General features: G+C 43.6%; 2 protein-coding genes across 3 annotated transcripts; both read right to left on the reverse strand.

The window, feature by feature from the left end:
• Positions 1-77: 77 nt before the first annotated feature.
• Positions 78-12,535, reverse strand: cops7a (COP9 constitutive photomorphogenic homolog subunit 7A). 2 transcript variants are annotated; one of them, XM_023794161.2, is made up of 9 exons: positions 12,408-12,507; positions 11,321-11,341; positions 7,886-8,008; positions 5,281-5,356; positions 5,091-5,179; positions 4,480-4,682; positions 2,975-3,080; positions 1,347-1,516; positions 78-458 (listed from the first exon to the last, which is right to left on the reverse strand). In XM_023794161.2, exons 3-9 carry the CDS (start codon positions 8,006-8,008, stop codon positions 419-421), a joined length of 807 nt encoding a protein of 268 aa, XP_023649929.1. In that variant the 5' UTR covers positions 11,321-11,341; positions 12,408-12,507; the 3' UTR covers positions 78-418. The 2 variants fall into 2 exon arrangements, with proteins under 2 accessions (XP_023649929.1, XP_023649928.1); XM_023794160.2 differs by lacking the exon at positions 11,321-11,341 and having other exon boundaries at positions 12,408-12,535.
• A 2,407-nt stretch (positions 12,536-14,942) lies between these two features.
• Positions 14,943-20,465, reverse strand: cldc1 (C-type lectin domain containing 1). The gene is made up of 6 exons (XM_023794125.2): positions 20,015-20,465; positions 19,074-19,181; positions 17,277-17,435; positions 15,987-16,138; positions 15,552-15,673; positions 14,943-15,429 (listed from the first exon to the last, which is right to left on the reverse strand). The coding sequence occupies exons 1-6, from the start codon at positions 20,103-20,105 to the stop codon at positions 15,267-15,269; spliced, it is 795 nt and encodes a 264-aa protein (XP_023649893.1). The 5' UTR covers positions 20,106-20,465; the 3' UTR covers positions 14,943-15,266.
• Positions 20,466-22,872: the final 2,407 nt, after the last annotated feature.

Consider the following 22,872-nt stretch of genomic DNA (forward strand, 5'->3'; position numbering starts at 1 on the left):
CAAGGACGTGACAGGCCGGCAGCCAAAGGGATGTGGGGGAGGGGGGCAGACACAAAGCACGACACACTGCGAAGCGCTGAGGTTCAAGGAACTATTTATTGTCAACATTTCACAATTCGATATTCCTCATGACTCGCTGAGAAAATAAAAATTAAAATATCACACACGCAACGTTGGGCCAGGACTCGCTGCCTGGGGATTGGCCTGAGACACGCAGACATACATACAGACAGACACACGCACACGCAGCCCCTCTCTATACATGTCTGTACAGGTCCGTACAGGACCAACTCTAACACTATGTGTTAATGGGACCCCCTTATGTACACCATCAGCCCGTCGGTCAGCCTCTCTGTCTGTAAAGCTGTACGCCTGCGTGGTGAAGTGCTGCTTCATCCACCACTCAGCGTTTCCATCTTTAGTTTGACTTTGACCAGATCTTCCCACTTCCACGGAGTCTGTAGATGACATATGAATCATATTAGCATGGGAAACGTGCTAACTGAAACATACGCACAAGTATCCCGTAACACTCCAGGGTTTGGGGTGGAAGATACCTGTGAACGTGAAAATTCACAAATAATACTTGGGCATCCCTAATCTCAACCCATAACTGTCTGCCATAACATAAAAACCTATTTATTACCAATTTCTAAATAAACAGTACTGTACTTTGTCATTTCTATCTTTTTATACAATTATAAAACCCATCTAAATTATGTCCCTGTATATACAAAGTTACTACTGTATGCACTGGGAGCACTACATTTTGGACTCATTAAAAATGCAAAATTAACAGTGCTGAAAAGTTTAAAAGTTACTGCTAGAAACGTGAGATTCCACGGTTGCAAAAATGGCTAATGTGAGTGAGGCTGGTCAATGAGACAAAGATCAACCAAGTCACGACTCTAATATTAAAGATAGAGTACACACTTACATTAAGAAATATTTTTTTTCTTATATTTATATTTTACATGATTTTATGTGATCTGAATAATTTTCGTTATTGGATTTCTGCAAGTTTCTGCATTCTCGTTTAATTGATCACAGCTAACTCGTGAATAAGCTATACCATGAACATCAAATGCACAATGTGAATAGGTTACTGTATATTATATTTTGCTGGTAGTAACAGAACTATTTTCAGTCAGTGAAATTTCCTCCTTAATGTTCTCAGAATTACTAAATTGACATAAAATAGGTGACATTCATATAAAATATATTCAAACAGGGCAAACTGAGTAAAAAAGTATTACCATCAGTGGTAATGCTGCTATGAATGGAGGTTAAATACTGGTCAAATGAAAGGGTTTCATTTGCTCTTAATGTGATGCTTAACTACTTACCCCTTGACTTTAGAGCTCTTTTTTCCTGGTTGCCGTGGCTCCTGTGAGGATGCGGGGTCACGTGGCTCAGTGGGTTGGTCTGCATCCTGATTGGATGCTGCCCCAGCAGGGGAGGGGCCTGACGATGGGGAGGCGGAGCTAGCCTTGAGTGTTTTTTGGAGGTTTGAGACCTGGGTGAAAGAGAACAGCAGCCGTGACAATGATACAAATGTTATTTGAATCTACTAAAAAAACATTCATATGGATAATATATAATAGCCAACTATTTCATCTAAACAGATGTACAGTGGTACCTCGGTTCTCGAACTTAATCCGTTCTGGACTCCGGATCGAATCCTAAAAAGTTCGATTTCTGATCGAATTTTTCCCATAAAAAATATTGGAAAACCAGTAAGCATTGGTTCCCGGCCCCCCAAAATTACACCTAAATATGTTTTTTTTTTAATAGCATTTAAACACAAAATGAACAGGATAAAACAAGAGCATTTTTTTCTTAATGGCTTCAAAAACGATAAAGATCTTATCCCAACATTACCCCAGTCCTGGCCCGATTGTCCGCTCCTTCCGTGTGCCACGCCCCCTCGTTAACCTCGTGTGCGATCCCCATGTGATTAGCTGTTTCTGGTTGTTGTCATTAGTCCTCTGTATTAAGTCCACGTTTCAGTTTGTTTCCCCAGTCCGGTCATTGGGTGCGTTCGACTTGCTTACAGCGCTGGCTTAAAGCAACGCATTCTGATCCTGACGCAATGCATTACGGTTAGATGCATTGCGACCTCTCACCCAGCTGCACAAACTGGAACCGCCTCCGTGATGACACACCTTTACCCTTATTGGCTGAAGAGTTTAGTTACACGCATGACGTTTGTATCCCAGGCAGTTACGATGCGTAATCTGCTATTTCTCCCGAATATCACGTATAGCAATGAGAACTGGTTTTCAGTTAATTTAACTGGTAAAATAAAGTTTAAATAAATGACATAAATGCTCTAATAGTACACATAAGTTAGTGGTTTATTTATTGTTAGTTACTGTAATGTTGCGCTACTTTATTTGGTTAATCGTCCAGTCTATGAAGAAGGCATTCAAGTAAGAATTGCATTGTAGTATGACTCATTTCCTGGCGCGTACAATTTATATTAGGTAAGCGTTCACGGTAAGACTTCTGATATTCAGATCGAGTTCTAGGTCAAACTGGTTTGGTTGACTTTTAAGAAATTCGAGTTCTAGTGAGTTTGAGAACCGAGGTACTACTGTACACCTCATTGGGCAGCTGCTAAATACCATTGGTCTTGTTATACAAAAATAACACAGTTGTTATGAAGTTCTGTTACTTGCCCTCAAACTAACAAACAAAAAACCATTAGGTAATAATACAATCATCAAATACAGAAACAACAAACCATATAGACTCAATTATGCCTTTATATCAACAGCAAGCAATGATATGCAACACCATGGTGAACAGTTCAATTAAATCCAATTAGATGACTGGCTGGAACCAAGACAAGATTAGCATATGAGGGTCCCCAAGAAGAGTAAGGGAGAGTGAGGATGAAGAGAGAGAACAAGGATGAGGAAGAGGCTGCAGCCTCTGTGGTATATAAGGCTCCCCACGGGGAAGGACACACCTCTGTCTCCACCTGCACTTTGACCTTCAGCTGACTTTCTCTGTACTGATTGGCTCTGGACACTTGCTCTTCAATCCCACACAGCACAGCCTCACAGCCTGCACACCTGAGTGAGAAAGAGAACAATACAGAGGCTGGCAGGTGAAACCCCTCACAGCATCACAGGTGACCTCGCCAACTGGAAACACCGCAACAGGCATTCCATAACTCTATAATCGCTTGTCCTATGCAGGGTCGTAGGGGTACAGAGCCTATCCTGGAAGCTATAGGCAAAAGGCAACGAACAACCCAGAATGGAGTGCCAACTAACTCCAAGTCACCTTAGCAGGTTTTTTTTGGTGGGGGTAACCAGTGAACGCAGAGGGGAACATGCAAACTCCACACACCAGACGAGACTCAGACCCTGGTCCCACAGGTGTGAGGCAACAGTGCTAACCACTCTTTATTCTCTTATTTATAACTTTATGCTGCTATTTATTACTTCTATGCTGCTAAACAGAGAGCTGCTAAACTGTTTTTCACTATTTCTGTAATAGTGACAATAAAGATCTATCTATCTAACCACCGTACCACACCAAAACCATTTCAATAAATAAAATCTAACAAACTGAGAAAATTGGGGGCTTTGACAAGCTTTCTTCACATCCCGATAAATCGTGTTCACAGACTAAGAATAACTGCTACATGTGGGCAGTAACCTAGACTAGCCCCCAGTGATAAATCTTATACTTCATATCAGTAATCTGAAGACCAGTCAATTATGATTTGGGGATTTATTAATGATTAGACTTACTTTGTGATGAAGCATTATTCAGTATAATTAGGCTATAGGTTAGAGGGTGTGACTTGGGCCCAGACCACAGACGTGTGTGAAGGGTCTTTGCAGCCCTTTCTCATGCTCTTCTGTATTGCTTATCCTAGTCTATAATTGTACAGCCTTGAGTCTGGGTCAAATTCTGACCAGGCGGGGTCTCTAGGCCTAAGAATGGAGGCTGAGAATCCACTTTGTACTGCTTCAACAAGGTCAGTTGCATCTGAAAAAACTTATCTCCCATACCTGCAGGCTATAACCAGATGGACACCAGGTGATCACACCAGCTTTCTCTTTTCCGATTGGGTAATGCATCATATATATGAATGTGATTGGATGAGAGTTTTTTTAATCATGTTCTGAACATGATGTATGAAGACTATGTTAGTGTGGGGGAGACTTTTGTGGAGAGGGAGTGGTGCAGTGTAGTTTATCTTTTCATTTCACCTTTGTTTATTATTCAGTTTTTTGAGCCACTCAAACTATTCTTAGATTATCGGCTATCTGTGAGCGAATTCTTTAACACCAGTCTGTATGCCCTGTTTTTGTACAAGCTCAACTTTCAGTCCTTCATTCATCTTCCTATTTAATGACATAACCTTGCATCAAGAAATGTCTGTTTCCCACTCATTCTACAATGTGCCCTAATGGGAAGCCCATGGATCACCGATGGCTGCCGCCAGTAACCGCTCACCATTCCTGCAGCGTGTTGGCGATGTTGGGCAGCTCATTGGGCCCCAGGTCTCTGCCCACGCTGCAGTCTACTTCCACCTGCTGGTTGCGCTGGTCCAGCTTGCCCTGGATGATGTCACAGTAGACTGCTTCGATGAGCAGGTCCTCCAGCTCCCGCACGTTCTTCAGCTCCAGCTGCTGCAGGAGCAGTGAGTAGGGCAGGCACTGGGGGAAGGGACACAGCACACTGTCTCCGGGACACTGCAGAGAGGTCTGGTCATTTTACAACCCAGTTAGACCTAGCGTACAGCATTCTCCTTAAATCTCCCAGCCTGACTTCAAATGAGGTTACAGCCCTCTACTTCTCTTCCTCAGCCAGTAAGCAGACTAAACAAGAAGTTTGATCACAGAAAAATGACGTCACCTGACATTTTTTTAAAAACCATTTCAAGAGCACACAGCACACCATTAAAAGAAAAAACAGCTATAAATTAAGTAAAACATACAGCTACAAAATATGCTGAGAGGAATCATCTAAATGCAGCTGAATTTAATTAAACCAGGGGTGAAATCATCTAATGGGCACAAGGCAGCCTTCCCAGCCAGACAGGGCACTGCAGACCAAGCCAGTACCTTGAGGGTGGAAGCCAGGCTGATGATTGACAGGTGGCGGAGTTTGTTTTTCTGTGCGGGGGTTAACTCTGGGAGAGACGCCGCTCTCTCTGAGAAAAGAGGCTGTGTGTGAATCACATAACAGAGAGCCGCATGCCGGTCAAGGAGGCGTGGAGGCCCACACTTAATTACGTACGCCAACGTTTGTCACCTTTGTAGTCGCAGTATGTCCCATAGGCAAAAAGGTTGAGTAACTGATACACTGGTGCGTGAGGACCTGTCTCCAGCTGAATAACAGGACAGAGATGGACACAAACAGCAGTCTGTTAGGATCTGTCTACATATCCCCAATACCATGCATGTCAAAGGCATCCTCAGGTAAGCTTTATATACACACAACTATTCATATCATTAAAAAATACAGCATGGATAAGTGGCTCCTTTGAAATGCATTGTTTTTTGATATATTTATTATATCCATCCATTTTCCAACTATTAATACAGAACACGGCTGTGGCAAAGTTTGCATCCTGCCCCGGGCAGCATAGAGCAATTGGCAAGGGAACAGTTTGGACTGGATGCCAGTCGATCACAGCAACCACAATCACTCAGTATCAGCCATTCAAGTTGGGTCACAGGAAAAACATGCACGTAGGCACGCACACGCGCACGCAGACACACACACACACACACACACACACACACACACACACACACACACACACACACACACAGAGCGGGGAGGGGAACCAGACCCCCAGCCCTGGAGGTGTGAGGTAACAGCGCTACCTGCCGAGACACCATTCCGCCCTACATCTGTCACACTCAGTATTTTGGGCTGGCCTGTCTTTCTGGAGAGCTTGCTCAGAGCACATAATCTCCGTCATAAAATTAGGTAGAATGCAATACAGCATTTTATTGTTTATCCTCCTCGCCTGGGATGCAAACTCTCCTATTCATATGGATGGAGATTTTATGGGAGCAACTGCAGTTAAATGCCTTGCACAGGGACACAACAGGACACACTTATTAGCATGGATAGCCTCATTGCAAGAGTCACCCAAAAACAGGGGAAGAAAGAAGATGAAGAAGAAAAAAAAGAAAGAGGCTCAGATCTATGTCACCAGTCACCAGTTTTAGTACAGCACCAGATGGCTCCCAAATGCAATTCGGCTTTTAAGGCGTAAGGGTCATACTTGGAGGTCCACTTTCTATGCAAGGTCTGTTACGGATCCTGACTGCAATCCCCGATCAGATCCCTATCATCCCCAGCACAGCTTACTGCAGAGCTGTCCCTAACTGGGTTTCAGTCCTGGAGATTTACTTTGGCACCTCAAGTGGCATTTCTTGTTGGAAACAATTAAGATTGTCTTGGATGGTAGCAAGAAAGCAAACTGAAAGTGTATAACTGTTCAACATTCTGAAGCTCAGTGATCTGACTTCTATTAACTATTGAAAGGCAAACACTGTTTCTCTATGGCAGCCAGGGGGAGTTGTGTCATTTGGAGATTCAAAGTAATTAAGTGATCAGAACTGACGTTTAAATATATCAATATGAAACTGGCATATGGGTTGGCTAGCTGGCAACAGACCCTTGACTCTAGAGAAACAATCCGCACTGTGCAGGTCCAAAAAAGAAATCAGATCTGAGAAGGACTCTGGGCATCAATCGCGCTGACATGCAGCGCCCCCCTCCTAATTACCTGAGCCGCAGCAGTAATAGCTTTCCGCGGCGCTGCACAGAAGGCCTCCTGTTCGAGAATCAAATAATAAAGTCTGCAAACACTGTGGGTGGGGGGTGGGGATGGGGGGGGGGATGCGCTACAATTTCCTGCGGCACCTCGCATGTGTTTGCCTCCAGGCGGCTTCACCGAGCAGCGCTTTTACAGGACTGGAACACACTCAAAATCTCAATGTTATTAAAAGCAAAGAAATAAATGAGCGAATAGAAGGGAAGCGGTAAGGCCGCGTACCACAGACGGGAGTGAGGGTGGGCGGATGGCTCTTATGCTTCGCATATACATTAGCATATATATTATATCAGCATATGAACAGAGTATATGCACTTATTTACATTCAGTTGCTTAGTTACACTTTTGTCCAAGATGACTCACACTTTATACAGCTGTATAATTTACCAAAACTATTCAGGTTAAGTACCAAGGGTACCAAAGTAGGGCTTCTCCAGGGATTTGAATTATACTTACTCTAGATTTATTTATTTAGGAGACACTTTTGTCCAAAGTGACAGCAGGGTCAGCCAGAATCCAGTGCTCTTGGGGCAGTTGGGATTAGGGGCCTAGTTCAAGGCCCCAACAGTTAAATGATCACTCTGTAGTGATGGGATTCAAATCCATGACCTTCCAGAAACTGGCACAGATTCCTAGCCACTAAGCTACACAGGGAGTATGGCACACTCAAGCATAGAAGTGATACCATTCTGGGTCCATACCCCTAATACAGGTTGCACTAAATTTGTTGGCCATTTCAACAACAAACATACAAACTTTAAAAATAAGCAGTAAGAATATGTATATGTTATCTATTCAGTGAGATGTGCATGTTTTCCCCATCTACGTCATTTGAGGAGGTTGAAGATTTCAAAAAGCTGTTCAAAAGCAAACTAAAAAATCAGTACATAATTTCTTCCAACAAATCCTGGACTACTGTGCAACAAGTGGCAGAAAGCCCCTAAGTAAAATACAATTTAATACTTAATATAACAGAAACTAAATATAACCTAAAGAGTAACATACAGATACACAATACAGTGTAATCCTGTTTTGCTGCATGCTGTGTTCCACAGGTTTACTGACCTCTCTGACGTTGGGAAGCTCCAGGATGTCAGAGAATACATAAAGGCCTGGAGTTTCCAGCAGGGCACTGATCGCTTGAGCCAGAGCTGAGCCAGAGAGAGAGAGCAGCTGCTCCACCTCCATCTAAGAGATAGAAAGGGACGAAAGGGACACTTAAGCATAGAGGGATCAGTACAAAGGGAAAGGCGCACAAGGGGACCTGCACACGGAGAAGGGCGCACAAGGGGACCTGCACACGGAGAAGGGCGCATAAGGCGACCAGTACACGGGGAAGGGCGCACAAGGGGACCCGCACACGGAGAAGAGCGCACAAGTGGACCCGCACACGGGGAAGGGCGCACAAGGCGACCAGCACACGGGGAAGGGCGCACAAGGCGACCAGCACACGGGGAAGGGCGCAGAAGGCGACCAGCACACGGGGAAGGGCGCACAAGGCGACCAGCACACGGGGAAGGGCGCACAAGGCGACCAGCACACGGGGAAGGGCGCACAAGGGCACCCGCACACGGGGAAGGGCGCACAAGGGCACCCGCACACGGGGAAGGGCGCACAAGGTGACCCGCACACGGGGAAGGGCGCACAAGGTGACCCGCACACGGGGAAGGGGGCACAAGGGGACCCGCACACGGGGAAGGGCGCACAAGGGGACCCGCACACAGGGGAGGGCGCACAAGGGGACCCGTACACTGGAAGGGCACACAAGGGGATCAGTACACTTGGAAAGGCACACAAGGGGATCAGTAAACTGGGAAGGGCACACAAGGGGATCAGTAGACTGAGAAGGGCACACAAGGGGATCAGTAGACTGGGAAGGGCACACACGGGGATCAGTAGACTGGGAAGGGCACACACGGGGATCAGTAGTTCAGGGAAGGGCATACAAGATGATCGGTGTTCAGGGAAGGGTACACAAGGTGATCGGTACACAGGGAAGGGCACACAAGGTGATCAGTACACTGCGTAGGGTACACAAGGGGATCGGTACACAGGGAAGGGCACACAAGGTGATCGGTACACAGGGAAGGGCACACAAGGTGATTGGTACACAGGGAAGGGCACACAAGGTGATTGGTACACAGAGAAGGGCACACAAGGTGATTGGTACACAGGGAAGGGCACACAAGGTGATCGGTATACTGGGTAGGGTACACAAGGGGATCGGTACACTGGGTAGGGTACACAAGGTGATTGGTACACAGGGAAGGGCACACAAGGTGATTGGTACACAGGGAAGGGCACACAAGGTGATTGGTACACAGGGAAGGGCACACAAGGTGATTGGTACACAGGGAAAGGCACACAAGGTGATTGGTACACAGGGAAGGGCACACAAGGTGATTGGTACACAGGGAAGGGCACACAAGGTGATCGGTACACTGGGTAGGGTACACAAGGGGATCGGCACACTGGGTTGGATAGACAAGGGGATCGGCACACTGGGTTGGATAGACAAGGGGATCGGTACACTGGGTAGGGTACGCAAGTTGATTAGTACACGAGGACCAGTACACGGGATGGACACAAAAGGGGATCAGTGCACAAGGAAGGGCACAGAAGGGGATTATTACACAGGGAAAGACACACAAAGAGATCAGTACACATGAAGGCTGCACAACATCCCTTTGCCATATATAATCACGATTACCTGGGGCATGCGTAATAATCTCCAGGGCTTTAGATGACAGCAGTAATCTTTTTTTGGATGCCAACTTTTCCATACTAAAAGGACGTTTACTTATGCTCACGATTTGCTAAGCAGATTAGCAGTACAATTAAAATATTGAAATAAATAATGAGGCACATGACGATGCACAAAAGTGATCTGTATATATTATACACAACCTTATTTTTATTAAATTCAGTTAGAGGAGCATGCCACTATATAACATTTTGGTATATAATGGAAACGATTTAGGATCTTTGAAGTGTCAGTGAAGAAAGGGACAGCTCAACAACCACAACATCACTTGAAATCAGAGATACTGTATATTAACAAGCGGTGTGGCGGTACTTTTTTGCTTTAAAGTCCGATACATTTATCAAAAATAAGGATACACAGAATTTATACAGATTACTAGTTTTGGGTGTCACAATACACCTCTCATTAATATTTTATGCATACTGCTAATTTGCTTACCAAATTGTGGGTATAAGTAAACATCCTTACCGAAAAGCCAGGATCATCTGAAGCCCTGGTTATTATTGCACATAAGCTTTATTGTCGCGTTGTGATATTGTGCAACCCTAGTACACAGGGAAGGGCAAGTAAGAGAATCAGTACACGGGGGAGGGCATACATAGGGATCAGTACATGGAGAAGAGCACACAAGGGGATCAGTACATGGGGAAAAGGCACACAAGGGGATCAGCACACCGAGAAGGACACACGTGGGGATCAGCACACGGAGAAGAGCACACGGAGAAGGGCACACGCGGGGATCAGCACAAGGGAGAAGGGCACACATGGGGATCAGTACACGGAGAAGGACACGAATGGGGATCAGTACACTGCGAAGGGCACACGTGGGGATCAGTACACTGCGAAGGGCACACGTGGGGATCAGTACACTGCGAAGGGCACACGTGGGGATCAGTACACTGCGAAGGGCACACGTGGGGATCAGTACACTGCGAAGGGCACACGTGGGGATCAGTACACTGCGAAGGGCACACGTGGGGATCAGTACACTGCGAAGGGCACACGTGGGGATCAGTACACTGCGAAGGGCACACGTAGAGATCAGTACACTGCGAAGGGCACACGTGGGGATCAGTACGCTGCGAAGGGCACACGTGGGGATCAGTACGCTGCGAAGGGCACACGTGGGGATCAGTACGCTGCGAAGGGCACACGTGGGGATCAGTACAGTGCGAAGGGCACACGTGGGGATCAGTACAGTGCGAAGGGCACACGTGGGGATCAGTACACTGCGAAGGGCACACGTGGGGATCAGTACACTGTGAAGGGCACGTGTGGGGATCAGTACACTGCGAAGGGCACGTGTAGAGATCAGTACACTGCAAAGGGCACAGAGGGGGATCAGTGCATCAGGAAGGAAACACAAGGGGATCAGTATACAGGGAAGGAAACAAGGGGATCAGTACACTGGGAAGGGCACACGTGGGGATCAGTACACTGCGAAGGGCACACGTGGGGATCAGTACACTGCGAAGGGCACACGTGGGGATCAGTACACTGCGAAGGGCACACGTGGGGATCAGTACACTGTGAAGGGCACACGTGGGGATCAGTACACTGCGAAGGGCACAGGCGGGGATCAGTACACTGCGAAGGGCACATGCGGGGATCAGTACACTGCAAAGGGCACGTGTAGAGATCAGTACACTGCAAAGGACACAGAGGGGGATCAGTGCATCAGGAAGGAAACACAAGGGGATCAGTATACAGGGAAGGGCACACAAGGGGACCAGTACACTGAGCAGGGTACATTCAGGCTTAAGGGATGCAGTAGACGGTAAAAGAAAAAAGAAAATCACTAACATGACATAAACACACCACCAATACTTAAAACCAAATCAGAAATGTTATAGTTTACTATGGATACTAAACGATGTAATGATGTGTCCTTGACAATTACAAATATGAGAATGTACAGACACTAAAAAAGAACTCAGTATATTTAAGAGCTATGTCTTGTGTTTTGACCCGGTGATTCGTATTACATTACGATAATATGTAATAATATCAATTAACGATCAGGTCCCAAGATCCCCTGTCTAGACCAGCTAAGTTTAGAAGAAAAAAACACAAAAGGTTCTGATGCTGAAATTTAAATATTGATTTTTTAAAAAAGATTATATGAATAGTTAATAGCAATAAAACGGCGACTCCGTACAGGCGACTTAATCAGACTCGACCTTTTCGCTTATACGATAGACCAACATTATGATGTGCATGCTTTTCCTTTACTGACAATTTCATAAAATTGACTAAGACTATATTAAATTTAACTTAGTAGGTAAGTCGATCATCCCGTAGTACAAAAATCATAATTATTTAGCAACTGTCGACTAATCATTCTTTGCAACTGACCTAAACCAATATCGCGAAATTAATATGTCCAAAAATGAGTAACGTTTAAGATTGGAGTTACTTATTGCGTGTTGTTAAGAATACATTTTCAGTAAGACAATACAAGCCAAACTCCACGCAGAAGCTAGCTACTTGCCAAGTTTTATTTGGGAGTGGTAGTTTTATCAGTGACTGATTAAGACGCATATAGTTATTAGCTGAACTGGGTATCATAATGTAACTTAACAGCTTTCTGTGAGCATTCGCTTTCCGAAGTGAAGCGTTACAGCGGTCTGCCCGGTGAACGCAGCCCTGCTCACTCCAGACCGGCATGTCACTCGAGAGCGAGGCTGCAGGAGGTTGCAGTAGGCCCAGTAACTAATTTCCGACCTGCTCTTAAGACAAATGCGCAGAAAAACAGAAACAAATAAAAACGAAAACGCTCAGCTGTTCTTCATAAGTCTAATTAAAGTTATATGCACGTATTACCTTCTTCGGTTGAAATATTAACTTCTGTGTTTCCAGAATTATCCTGCTCTTCCCAGGAAGTCAGGTGTCTCTCTCTTCAACAACAAAGCTACCGTTCAGCCAATTGGATGGAAGGTGAATAGAGGCGGGAGTTGAGCTGTGATTGACAAGTTGGTGCGGTTGGATAACGCACACTGCCATCCAATGGTAGATTTACGTATTGCAAGAATTGAGTTCCTCTTCTGAGCAGTATCGCCCACATAATCCATTCCAGTGCATGAAAATCAAGATTTTATAGAAAAAAATCTCTTTGAGATGGATGAACACGCAGAAGTATATTTGTACATATATGTATATTCATAACAAGTTTATTAATATATATTTTTTACAGTTTAGCAATAACCAAATAACTGTGGAAACTAACGCCTTGGTATAATTTAATAGAAATGAAGAAGAATACTGCATGAAAAATAATCATAATTTGCAAAAACAATCTTGCCAATGTTTCATGATTAAAAAAATACGCACATCTTGTTGGCCCACAAATATATTGGCTCAGGTGGAACATTCAGCCAGTCCAGGCCTGGTCTGTAAAAATACTCATCTTAAAGGCTTATTTATTTAACACAGTGTATGAGGTGTGACCTTTCTGGAAGTTTAAGGAACAATACAAAGATTTCCCGTCCATTATCCTCAACCTAAAAGCAATTTCCTCTTGGATAATGCATTGCGTGACAGAGGAGGACCCTGTCTCTACAGGATATAAGTCAAGCTTCGATATGAGTTGTGCATGTGCGAGCATTGAAAACCAATTGCAAAAACAACTAAACACTAACTAAAATTAACTAAAAGCAAGCCAATTTCAAAAAAAGGTATGTGTCCTGTTCTTGTGAGGGGCTTTGCCTGGTTCAATACAGACAACTAATAGTAATCGACCATTTTATGAAAATGTATGCAAGTATATGAAAGGGACATTTGGTACTTTTTACAATTGGTAAGAGAGCAGGCCATGGCAGATGGTTTAAAGTCCTTTATTATGTCCTTATTTATCTAAATGAAGAAAACCACACTGCTATGGAATCAAAAGCCACAATTCTATGGAATCAATTTCAATTATACATGACAATTTAATATGACAGTTATATAAGCTTTATAACAGCCAATGTAGCAGGCCTAAAACAAAGTGCAACAAAGTCTAAAACAAACACTAAATGTGGGCTCAAAAATTTGACCACATTAAAACAAGCATTTAGGCAGTCAGTCTAACATCTATACAGCATGTGGGATATTATATATATTGTTTTGCAGTGTGCTTTTTGATACTGAATAGATAACACATTGCATTTCCTGAGAGGGGCACTGTTCAGTCAGTTATGTGTTGCTATTCTGGTTCTGGGCTTTTAGTATCCTCTAGGGGCCAGTAGTAGTCGCTATAAGTGAGACACCAGTGGCCTGTACTACCAAGCGGGGTTACTGGCTTATTGGGGTAACTTGTCGGACTTAAGGTAGTCTGCGCAAAATGTAAGTGAACAAATATGAAGTCCATTTAAACTGTGGTACCTTAAATCCGACAAGTTACCTCGATAAACCAGTAACCCCGCTTCGTAGTACCAGCCACAGGAAGCTTATGTTAGCGGCAGTGTCTTTGAGCAGTGTGCTCAAAGCCTTAACTGTGTCAGTATTCGCGCAAGAGGTAGAAGTACACCACAATCTTCTAACTTTGCCCCAGATAGTACAGTGTATTTCAGTCACATAGATCCTATATCAGCTGTTCGCGATGTACCTCTCCCAGCCTATTTTCTGTTTACGACATCCTCTTGGAAACTAAGCCACCCTCTAAATAGGAGTGTGTGGTTATTTTAGAGTATTTAAGGTTAAAGTAAATCACAGGGTATCTGGGTGGCCTGCTGAGTAACTGGGTGGTACTGTAGTTTTACAACTCAAAGCCCAGCCTTGGTTCTGTGTGGAGTTTGCATGTTCTGCCTGTGTTTGTGTATAAGATGAAGGGAACTAGTTCCTCTGGATTTCCTATACTGAATGACAGTGCAGAGTGCTTGACCTATGCAGGGTTGCAGGGGGTTCAGAGCCTATGCTGGAAACCATGTGCGCAAGGCAGGAAACAACCCAGGATGGGGCGCCAACCCATAGCAGGGCACAGTCACACACTACTCATATCTACAGGTGACTTGGCAAATCCAACTCACTCTGGCATGTTTTTGGACACAGGAGGGAAATATGAGAAGGAAACTGAAGGAAACCCCATGACAATATCTGGGGGGGGGCATGTAAGCTCCAGGAGCTGTGAGGTGACACTACTGACCACTATACTGCCCCCATATGAGAAACTCACATTTTTAATATTTCATTAAATTAATAATTGAACAAGTCTTTAATATTTCCTCATATTTTCTGCCTCAAACGAAGGTCCCTCTGCAATATTTTTCATTTAGTAACCAACAATGACTTTGCTTAATTTTTTGTTCTGCATGCTCATATACTGTGTTATTATAATGTTGTGTACGGGATTGTATACTAGTAAGACAATATGCAGCAATGTCCAGGGTGTGGTCAGTTTTTATTGTTCTTCACTGTTCTTCTGCTTTACACAGTTTGTAACATATGTCTCAGTTCGTCACATCCATGATTAAAAATCACCATCCATCTATACAAAGCTGTACCATTCTGTAACATCATACCTTCGCTAAGGTTTTTAGTGAAAGAATCATTTATTATATTCAGGAAACAGCCCTAAACACTTTTTAATTAGATTTGATTTAAGATAAAAGACCATGATAAAACATATCAAAAATCAAAATATCAAAAATCATTTTAAGCTAAATAACTAGATCCTTATTCCCAGTTGGGCTGTGGTAAAATCAATCAGTTCATCTTAACAGCGTTCATTTCGCAAATCCGTTTGTACAGGAAGTCGCAGGGCACATCAGCCCAGTATTTGTGGATTGAATTCAGAACCGCGCAGTCTTCTCCATGGATACCGCCAGACAGGTGGTTATCTGGCTGGGAATTCTCCACGTTCCAGTACCTGCAGGTCAGAGAGGGGATAACATGTCACTTCTGCTGAAGGATTTTAATACAGGAGTGAGAGGATGACAGTCAGGAGGAGAGCAAATGGAGGGAGAGTGAGGAAAGGAAGAGCATCCGTACGTGAAGTTGACAGGGGAGTTGTCCACCCATTTCCAGTCCCCTTCGGTCTCCCTGTCCGACAGACCAATCCAGAAGTGGTAGTCCAGCTCTCTGAGTCTCCGCACCTCCTGCTCCAGGGCCTCCTGATCGCACACAGTCAAATAGCAAGATTCAAGATTCAAGATTCAAGATCTTTATTTGTCACATGCGTAGTCATACAAGTACAACACACAGTGAAATGTAACCTGAGCCGCTCCTTGACTGTGCAAAAGAAGCACTCATCATTTTTAATAAATGATCTCAGTTTTTGGACGTCTTCCTCTAATACATTAAGTGGCAGCCGGTTTAGAGGGGACCGGCTGCCAGGAAGTCGGTAATCTCCTGCAAGTAGTGACGCTGTGGAACAGCACTGCATGCAGGAGTATGGTGCAGCTGGAAGGGGGCGCCAGAACTCACGTGTTGCCCATGACTGCGCAGGACAACCAGGTGGCTGCCCAGACTCTCACAGCTGGCCTTGCTGCTCTCCCAGTCCAGCTTGTCTTTGCTGAAGTAGTAACACTTGTCCTTGAACTCCACCCAGCTCGGGGGGCAGGGTGTGCAGTGCTTCACTGCCAGAGAGGTGAGATTGTGGGTTGGAGGAGGATTAGGAGGCAATAAGTCTTGTCATTAGAGATGCAAAGATTAATCAACTTAGTCGACTATAATCGATGACCAAATTTAACAGTTGATTAGTTGGTTACATCATCATGTCTGTTTCTCCCACTAACTTGAAATGATTTGATATTACCACTCACTAGAGAGAAGTTAACCAAAGCTAGATGGTAGATTCAAAAACAAAAACTCCGAAGTATGGGAGCATTTCACACTAAACTCCGAAAAAGGGGTTGTCAGTTGCACAATTTGTAAAGCTGACCTTAGCTGACATGGGAACACACATTCTGTACTCGAGCATCTGAAGAGGAAGCACATCGGCACACTCATCTCGGTAAGTCAGTTATACTAGTTAGCTAATGTAAAAAGCCATTCTACTTCATGTTATGAGCTGCAACATTTTCTATTTTGAAATGCATATTCTCTTGAATTGTTAATGGGATTGGATAATGCCGCCATTACACTGGACGAATTTTCAAGCAATGACAAAAATTCTCATTATTGGTCAAAATCATGAGAGTTTTATTGGAGTTGTAGCGTATTCCGGTCACCTTGATCGTTAGGTGTAAAGTGCTCAAAATAGCTGTCTTAAGTCAGTCTTGACGTTCCGATAAATCAAACGTGTTTAATATTATTATAAGTTTTAAGTCTCTGCCCATGCAAATAGTGACGTGGACATTGTCAACAGGACATCCTGCTTCTCCTGGATGTTCCAGGAGTCTCCCGCAGATGATACAGAGAATCCTGGTGTAGTTTTCATATATTTCATTGCTACTGCATTGCTTGGTTTTAAATTTTAACAGGAAAAATGGAAATTGGATTTATTAAAAGAGTGCATTTTTGATTGAAGTATTCAGCTTTCAAAAGCATGAAACAACCTCAAGCTAAATTTAAAAGCTGATAGATGATACCAAAATAAGAGTTATTTGGTAACTGGGTGATTCATCCTCTGACTAATCAATTATTCATTTCAATAATTGACAGATTATTCAACTATCAAAATAGTCGTTTGTTGCAACCCTATTTGTCATTATTACTTTGAAAGGTCACAGGAAGAAGGATATAGCGGCTTCTTCCAACCAGACCCTATCTCACCCGCACTTCCTGGTTCTGTGCAGTTCTGGACCAGGGTGTGGTAGTCCCCGCAGAGAGTGGTGTAGCGCTGGCTGAGAAGATTGTACTTTTGGGTGAGAGCAGATGTCTCTCCCACTATCCCTGCCCGAGAGCTGCCAGTATTCACAGGTCTGTTGTACACTATGAGAGGGGGGAGGGAGGGGGAAACCAGACGGGGGGGGGGGGCAGGAAGAGGTAGTTATAATTATAGCACATCATTATAGCCAGATTATTCAACACAGTCTTGTGACACTAAGAGTCAGGATGAAGGGCTAGCCTGATTATGAGGTATGAGGTGGCCAAATGGTTAGGGACATGCATTTTAAAAGTTGCTGGTTTGAATCCCCGATCAACAAGGTACCCTGAGCAAGGTACTACTCCCAAGCATTGCTCCTTGGGTGCTGCTTACTGCTGTGTCAGATATGGGTTAAATGCAGAGGACACATTTCGTTGTTGTATGTTGGGGTGCAGGGCTGGCAACATCGGTAAAGTACCCTCTACTGTAGCAAACAAAACACCGCTTTGGTTGCCCTTCACATGGCCCTATAAAGTGCCTTTACAATAGTCTAAATGGTCCATACAGGAACCCTTCCAATGGAAATGGGTGGTGTTATGAAGTCCCCCTATGCCACTCCAACATACTTAAGTTTCCCAAATGGTACCCTTTCTAGTAGAGCAAATGGGATGCAGTGCTGTAAAAGGAACTCCTAAATGGGAAAAAATATAGTGAACTGCCCAAATAGGTGCCCTTGCAGTTGATAAAATATAATGCAGTGCGGTTTAGGGTGTCCATCCTTTGGGGGAAAGGATGGAGTTGTCCTAATGGATGCACCTCCAGTGGGGAAATGTGATTTGGTGCCATATAAGGTGCCTTTACAATTGGGTAAACCTGAGGTGCCCCATGGTTGCATTTCTGGTGAAAACAACTCATAAAGTGCCGTCTCAAGTGCCCTCCTAAGTGAGAAAACACGATGAAGTGCCCTTGTGGTGGAGAGCAAAATATATTCAATGGGTGCCCTTCCAGTGAAGAAACTGAGACTGCTTCACCATACAGTACGTAGGAATTTCACACCGCAGACCAGTCTTTGTCGAGTGTGGGGGTGGGGGAGGATTCTCGACAATAACATTTCTTGAGCGGGGGCAGGAGGGCTGACATTGCAGTCCGAGTTAAGTTTTACACTATATCCGGTTGTTGAGTGCCCCTCCTATGGTGTTAGCATTAAATTATTCCTCAACCTTCGTCACCAACCCACAATTAGGCCGGCCTGTAGGAATTCTCCGGATTAGCCTCCCCCCCTAGCATTGGCTGGAATTGTCTAAAATGTGTGATGGTGAAGTCAGTCTGGGCTCCACAAATGTAAATATTTATAGGTTTCTCCTGAAATATATAAATTGTAGATATGTTTATGAAGAAGCGAGCCTTTTGGCAAATTAATCTAGAGAAGAACTAATGTCAAACTATGGAGTACTTTACAATACTGGCACAAAAAGATATATTTTACAATTTTTCAAAAGTTGAAAGAGATATGATAAGGAAAGGACCTGCTGTAGGTGTATGTAATGATGAGGGGCAGGAGGGTAAGTGTTCGAGTACCATGACAGTGGTGTCTTCACTTTGTTCAAATAAACAGTGGATAGAATTCTGTCAGTATGGGATTAAGATGTCATGTTGCTCGGAAGACTGGTTCTGAGGCTCACACACTGCGCTTTCCTGTTCTGCTCGTCTCACTAAGGCCAGAGAGGGTGCCGGGCAGCATGTGGGAGGCCGCCATTACTCACGCAGGACGCTCAGGGCGATGTTGGCACAGATGGAGAGCAGCAGGGAGATGACGAGAACAGCAGTGGCCCGGCTCCTCATGCATCCTGTCGCCTGCTTGGCCCCCACCCCTTCAGGTGACGACAGCCCGGCCATTTGTAAACAAACAAAGGGCAGAGTACGTGACCCGTGGGCGTGCTCTCTCCGGCACAGCAGCGTGCGTGCTCCCACGTCGCCCGGGGCAGCAGCCAACGCATTCATGCTAACATGCTAACATCAGACGCTGACTGAGATACGGTCAGTTATCATGACACAGCAAATGGAATTTAGTCACAAATACACTGCGAGTGGCCACATTATTAGATACATCTAGCTGCTACAGGATTGGGAGCTCTTTTTATCGGCAGAGTTGTGCATTCAGGGAAGCCATCCTACATATTTCCTGCTGTTAGTTTTGCATTTGTAGCTCTTCCTTTTAGCTTTGAAGAGTCTGACCATTCTCCTCTGACCTTCCTGTTAACATGGTGTTTTGAACCACGGAAATTACATTCAGTACATGTTTTTTGTCCAGCTATTCTCTGTAGACTCTAGACAATGTGCTGTGTGTACATCCAAGGAGGCTGGCTGTCTCACCATTTTCAAGATTACTTAGATCAGGGATCTTAACTGTACTAAAGCTTCGCCAAAGAGTAAATGAACTTCTTTATCCTGCCTGTGTACATATGTATTCAGTAGAAATACATAATTTGCTGTGTGGAGAACTGGACTGTCTTCCATGGCAAGAAAAGTGTACAGAAAAACTAGCCACTCAGTGTAAGATAAGTGAGCAATCGCCTGACTCCAACACATCAAACCTGCCTTAGGGAATTAATGAGAAATGACTCAACTATTATGTTAATCTATCTCACCTTTACAAAGGCAATTTCACATTTTTTGATGAATATGAAAGAATATGGCAGATTACCTGGACTGGCCTGGTTTTCCAGGAGACTGGGAGATTTGCCTCCGGGGGAGACGCTCTCACTGAAATCCTGCAAGCTGGTATAATTCTCCATGTTCTGCCTATAAAATCCGGCTTGCTTCCTTTTTTTTGTCCCTGAGCTGCTGACACCAATTTCTTTCTTGTTATCCACAATATTTTAAAGAATTTAAAGTTATTTTTTCCTCCCTTCTTCAGTTAGATCATAAGTTATTTAAAAAGCAGACAAAAGTGACCCCACAGTCTGAGAAATCCAAAGAATATCTGCTGTCAGAACATTCCAGAAGATAAAGGTTTTCTGTCCTGGAACACACACTTGACTTGAAAGTTGACTTGAAAGTTGTTGTTTTCACACAGGGACCTCTGGTTTTGCCTGATATTTCTTTGGCATGTGCCTGTGCTCCCCTGCTATTTTGTACTGTTCTGGGTGAGGGGTGAGGGGTGTACGTGTAGACTGAGGAGGTGGGCTTTGGCTCTGGGAACAGTGTGTATTTTAGAAAGAGAGAGACTCGGAACATACACTGTGGGCTGGGATCATGGCATCACGTTGCATAAAGACCTAAAACACCAGAGTTTCCACATCTGCAAACTTCCCGGCACCTCTGCCAAAATGCAGAGGACAGAATGTTATGTTTTCACCATTACAGACTCCTTGTATCCACTTTGATTGCAAAACATTAAACTTACAGTAAACTCCTATTTCCCAGTCCAACAAAAATCCCTTTCTTTCTGTCTTCAGCTATAACATCCAAAGGCCACAGAAAGAAAAAAGCAGATGGAAGTGAGTGAGCATAATGGTACAGTGTCCCTTTCAAAAAAATTATATACAGCGTCCTCCACAATTTTTGGCAACCCTGGTAAAGATTTGTAAAAAGGGTTAGAAAAATCTACCTTCCACTAAAGTAGCTTCATCTCACACTGAAAAAATGAGGAAAAATCCAACCTTTGTTTGAAATAAATTTAATCAAAGAAAAACAAATCCCTTCATCAATAAATTATTATTTTTAACAAAAACACATGTTCCACAATTATTGGCACCCTTGGAAATGATAGTGAACACAATGTAACTGAAGCATGTATCCCCTGTAAATTGTACATCTTTGAGTTGATTGGAGTGAATAGCAACCTTCAAGCTGAAATCTATGACTTCCTGATTAACTGGGGTACAAACATGACGTGACACAGAGCCCAAATTCCCTTAGCCATTCATCAACATGGAAAAGATCAGAAAACATGTGTTGACCTCTATAAGTTTATAATGAATGGGTATTAAAAAATAGCTACTTGCCTTAAAATGCTCATTTCTACTGTTAGGGCAATAATAAAAAAGTGGACAACAATTGTAACTGTTACAAACCTGCCTGGAAGAGGACCCAAGTTTATTTTCCCCCCAGGTACAGTGAGGAGGATCGTAAGAGAGGCAAAAAAAATCCCAAAGGATGACTGTTGGTGAATTACAAGACAAAGTAAAATCTTGGGGTTACCACATCTCCGGAAAAACCATCAGACGCCATGCTAACAGATTATTTGGGAGGTATGCCAGAAAAAAGCTTTATTTGACAGTTAACCACAAACGTAAGCACCTGAAGTTCGCGAAACACTACTACAACTTTCACTGGAACCAAATTCAATGGTCTGATGAAACAAAAATGGAGCTTTTTGGCAATACAGTGATCCCCCGGTATATCGCGGTTCAGCTATCGCGCCCCCGCTATATTGCGGATTTTTCCCAGACGCATCACAGTTCTCTGCATATGGCGTACGTTGCTTGTGGTCCGATTGTTTTCGTTGTTTTAAGCCCTACGATGGCTCCCGAGCGTCCCGAATCTTCTAAGCCTTTTGGTTGTAGTGAGCCTAAGCGCCAGAGGATGACCTTGACCATTCAGGAGAAGCTAAAACTCCTAGATATGCTTCGGGAAGAAAAGCGTCGCTCGCCATTATGGCTTGAATGAATCGACGGTACGCTACGTCAATTAAGAAGGATGAAAAGAAGAGCCACGGCATAATTTTCCTTTAGTCAAACAGGAAAGTGGGTGGCAACTCCTGGGAATAAACCCATCGTTAAAATGTAACCACATACATATATATTACACATTATTTATTATTATTATTATTATTACTAATAGTTGGCTGATTTGTCTGGAACGCATCTTCCGCAATAGACGGGGGATCACTGTAAAGCCGTAAATATACAGATACTGGTCACTTTATTAGATACACCTTGCTAGTACCCGGGTAGACCTCCTTTTGCCTTCAGAATTGCCTTAATTCTTCGTGGCATAGAATCAAGATTCCTCACAGGCTTTGGTTCTTGTTGACATGACAGCATCACCCGATTGCTGCGGATTAGTTACTTGGCAGTTTACGCAAATAGGTATCAAAAAAGGGGCGGGGTTTAAAGGGTGTATCGCGCACACCAGAGAGCGTGTGTAATAACAAAAATTACTTTAATGACTTCATATGTGTTATTTTAAATTTGTATAAAATATTTAGCCAATAGGTTTTAAGGAATAAAAATACTTGAACTTAAACATATTCTTTTAAATTAGTATAAATTAGACCTATAAATTGTCTGGGACCAGGAGTTTGCATATGTAAAGGGTTAAGGCTGATAATAGAAAAATAATTTCTTAAAATAGTAAAAATAAATAAATAAATAAATATAGAAGCCTGTAGAATTGGTAAAAGACTTAATTGTTCAAAAAGTTATTAAAATTAAAAGGAAGACCACGTTAATAAGTTTTCTTTTAAAAAAAAAAGAGATAACTAAAAATGGGAACCCACAAGTTTCGTTTCAATACGTTTAATTAACCACTAATGATATTGGAGGCAGTTTGCTCCCT

The sequence above is a fragment of the Paramormyrops kingsleyae genome, chromosome 9 (assembly GCF_048594095.1).
Source record: "Paramormyrops kingsleyae isolate MSU_618 chromosome 9, PKINGS_0.4, whole genome shotgun sequence".
Classification (NCBI taxonomy): domain Eukaryota; kingdom Metazoa; phylum Chordata; class Actinopteri; order Osteoglossiformes; family Mormyridae; genus Paramormyrops; species Paramormyrops kingsleyae.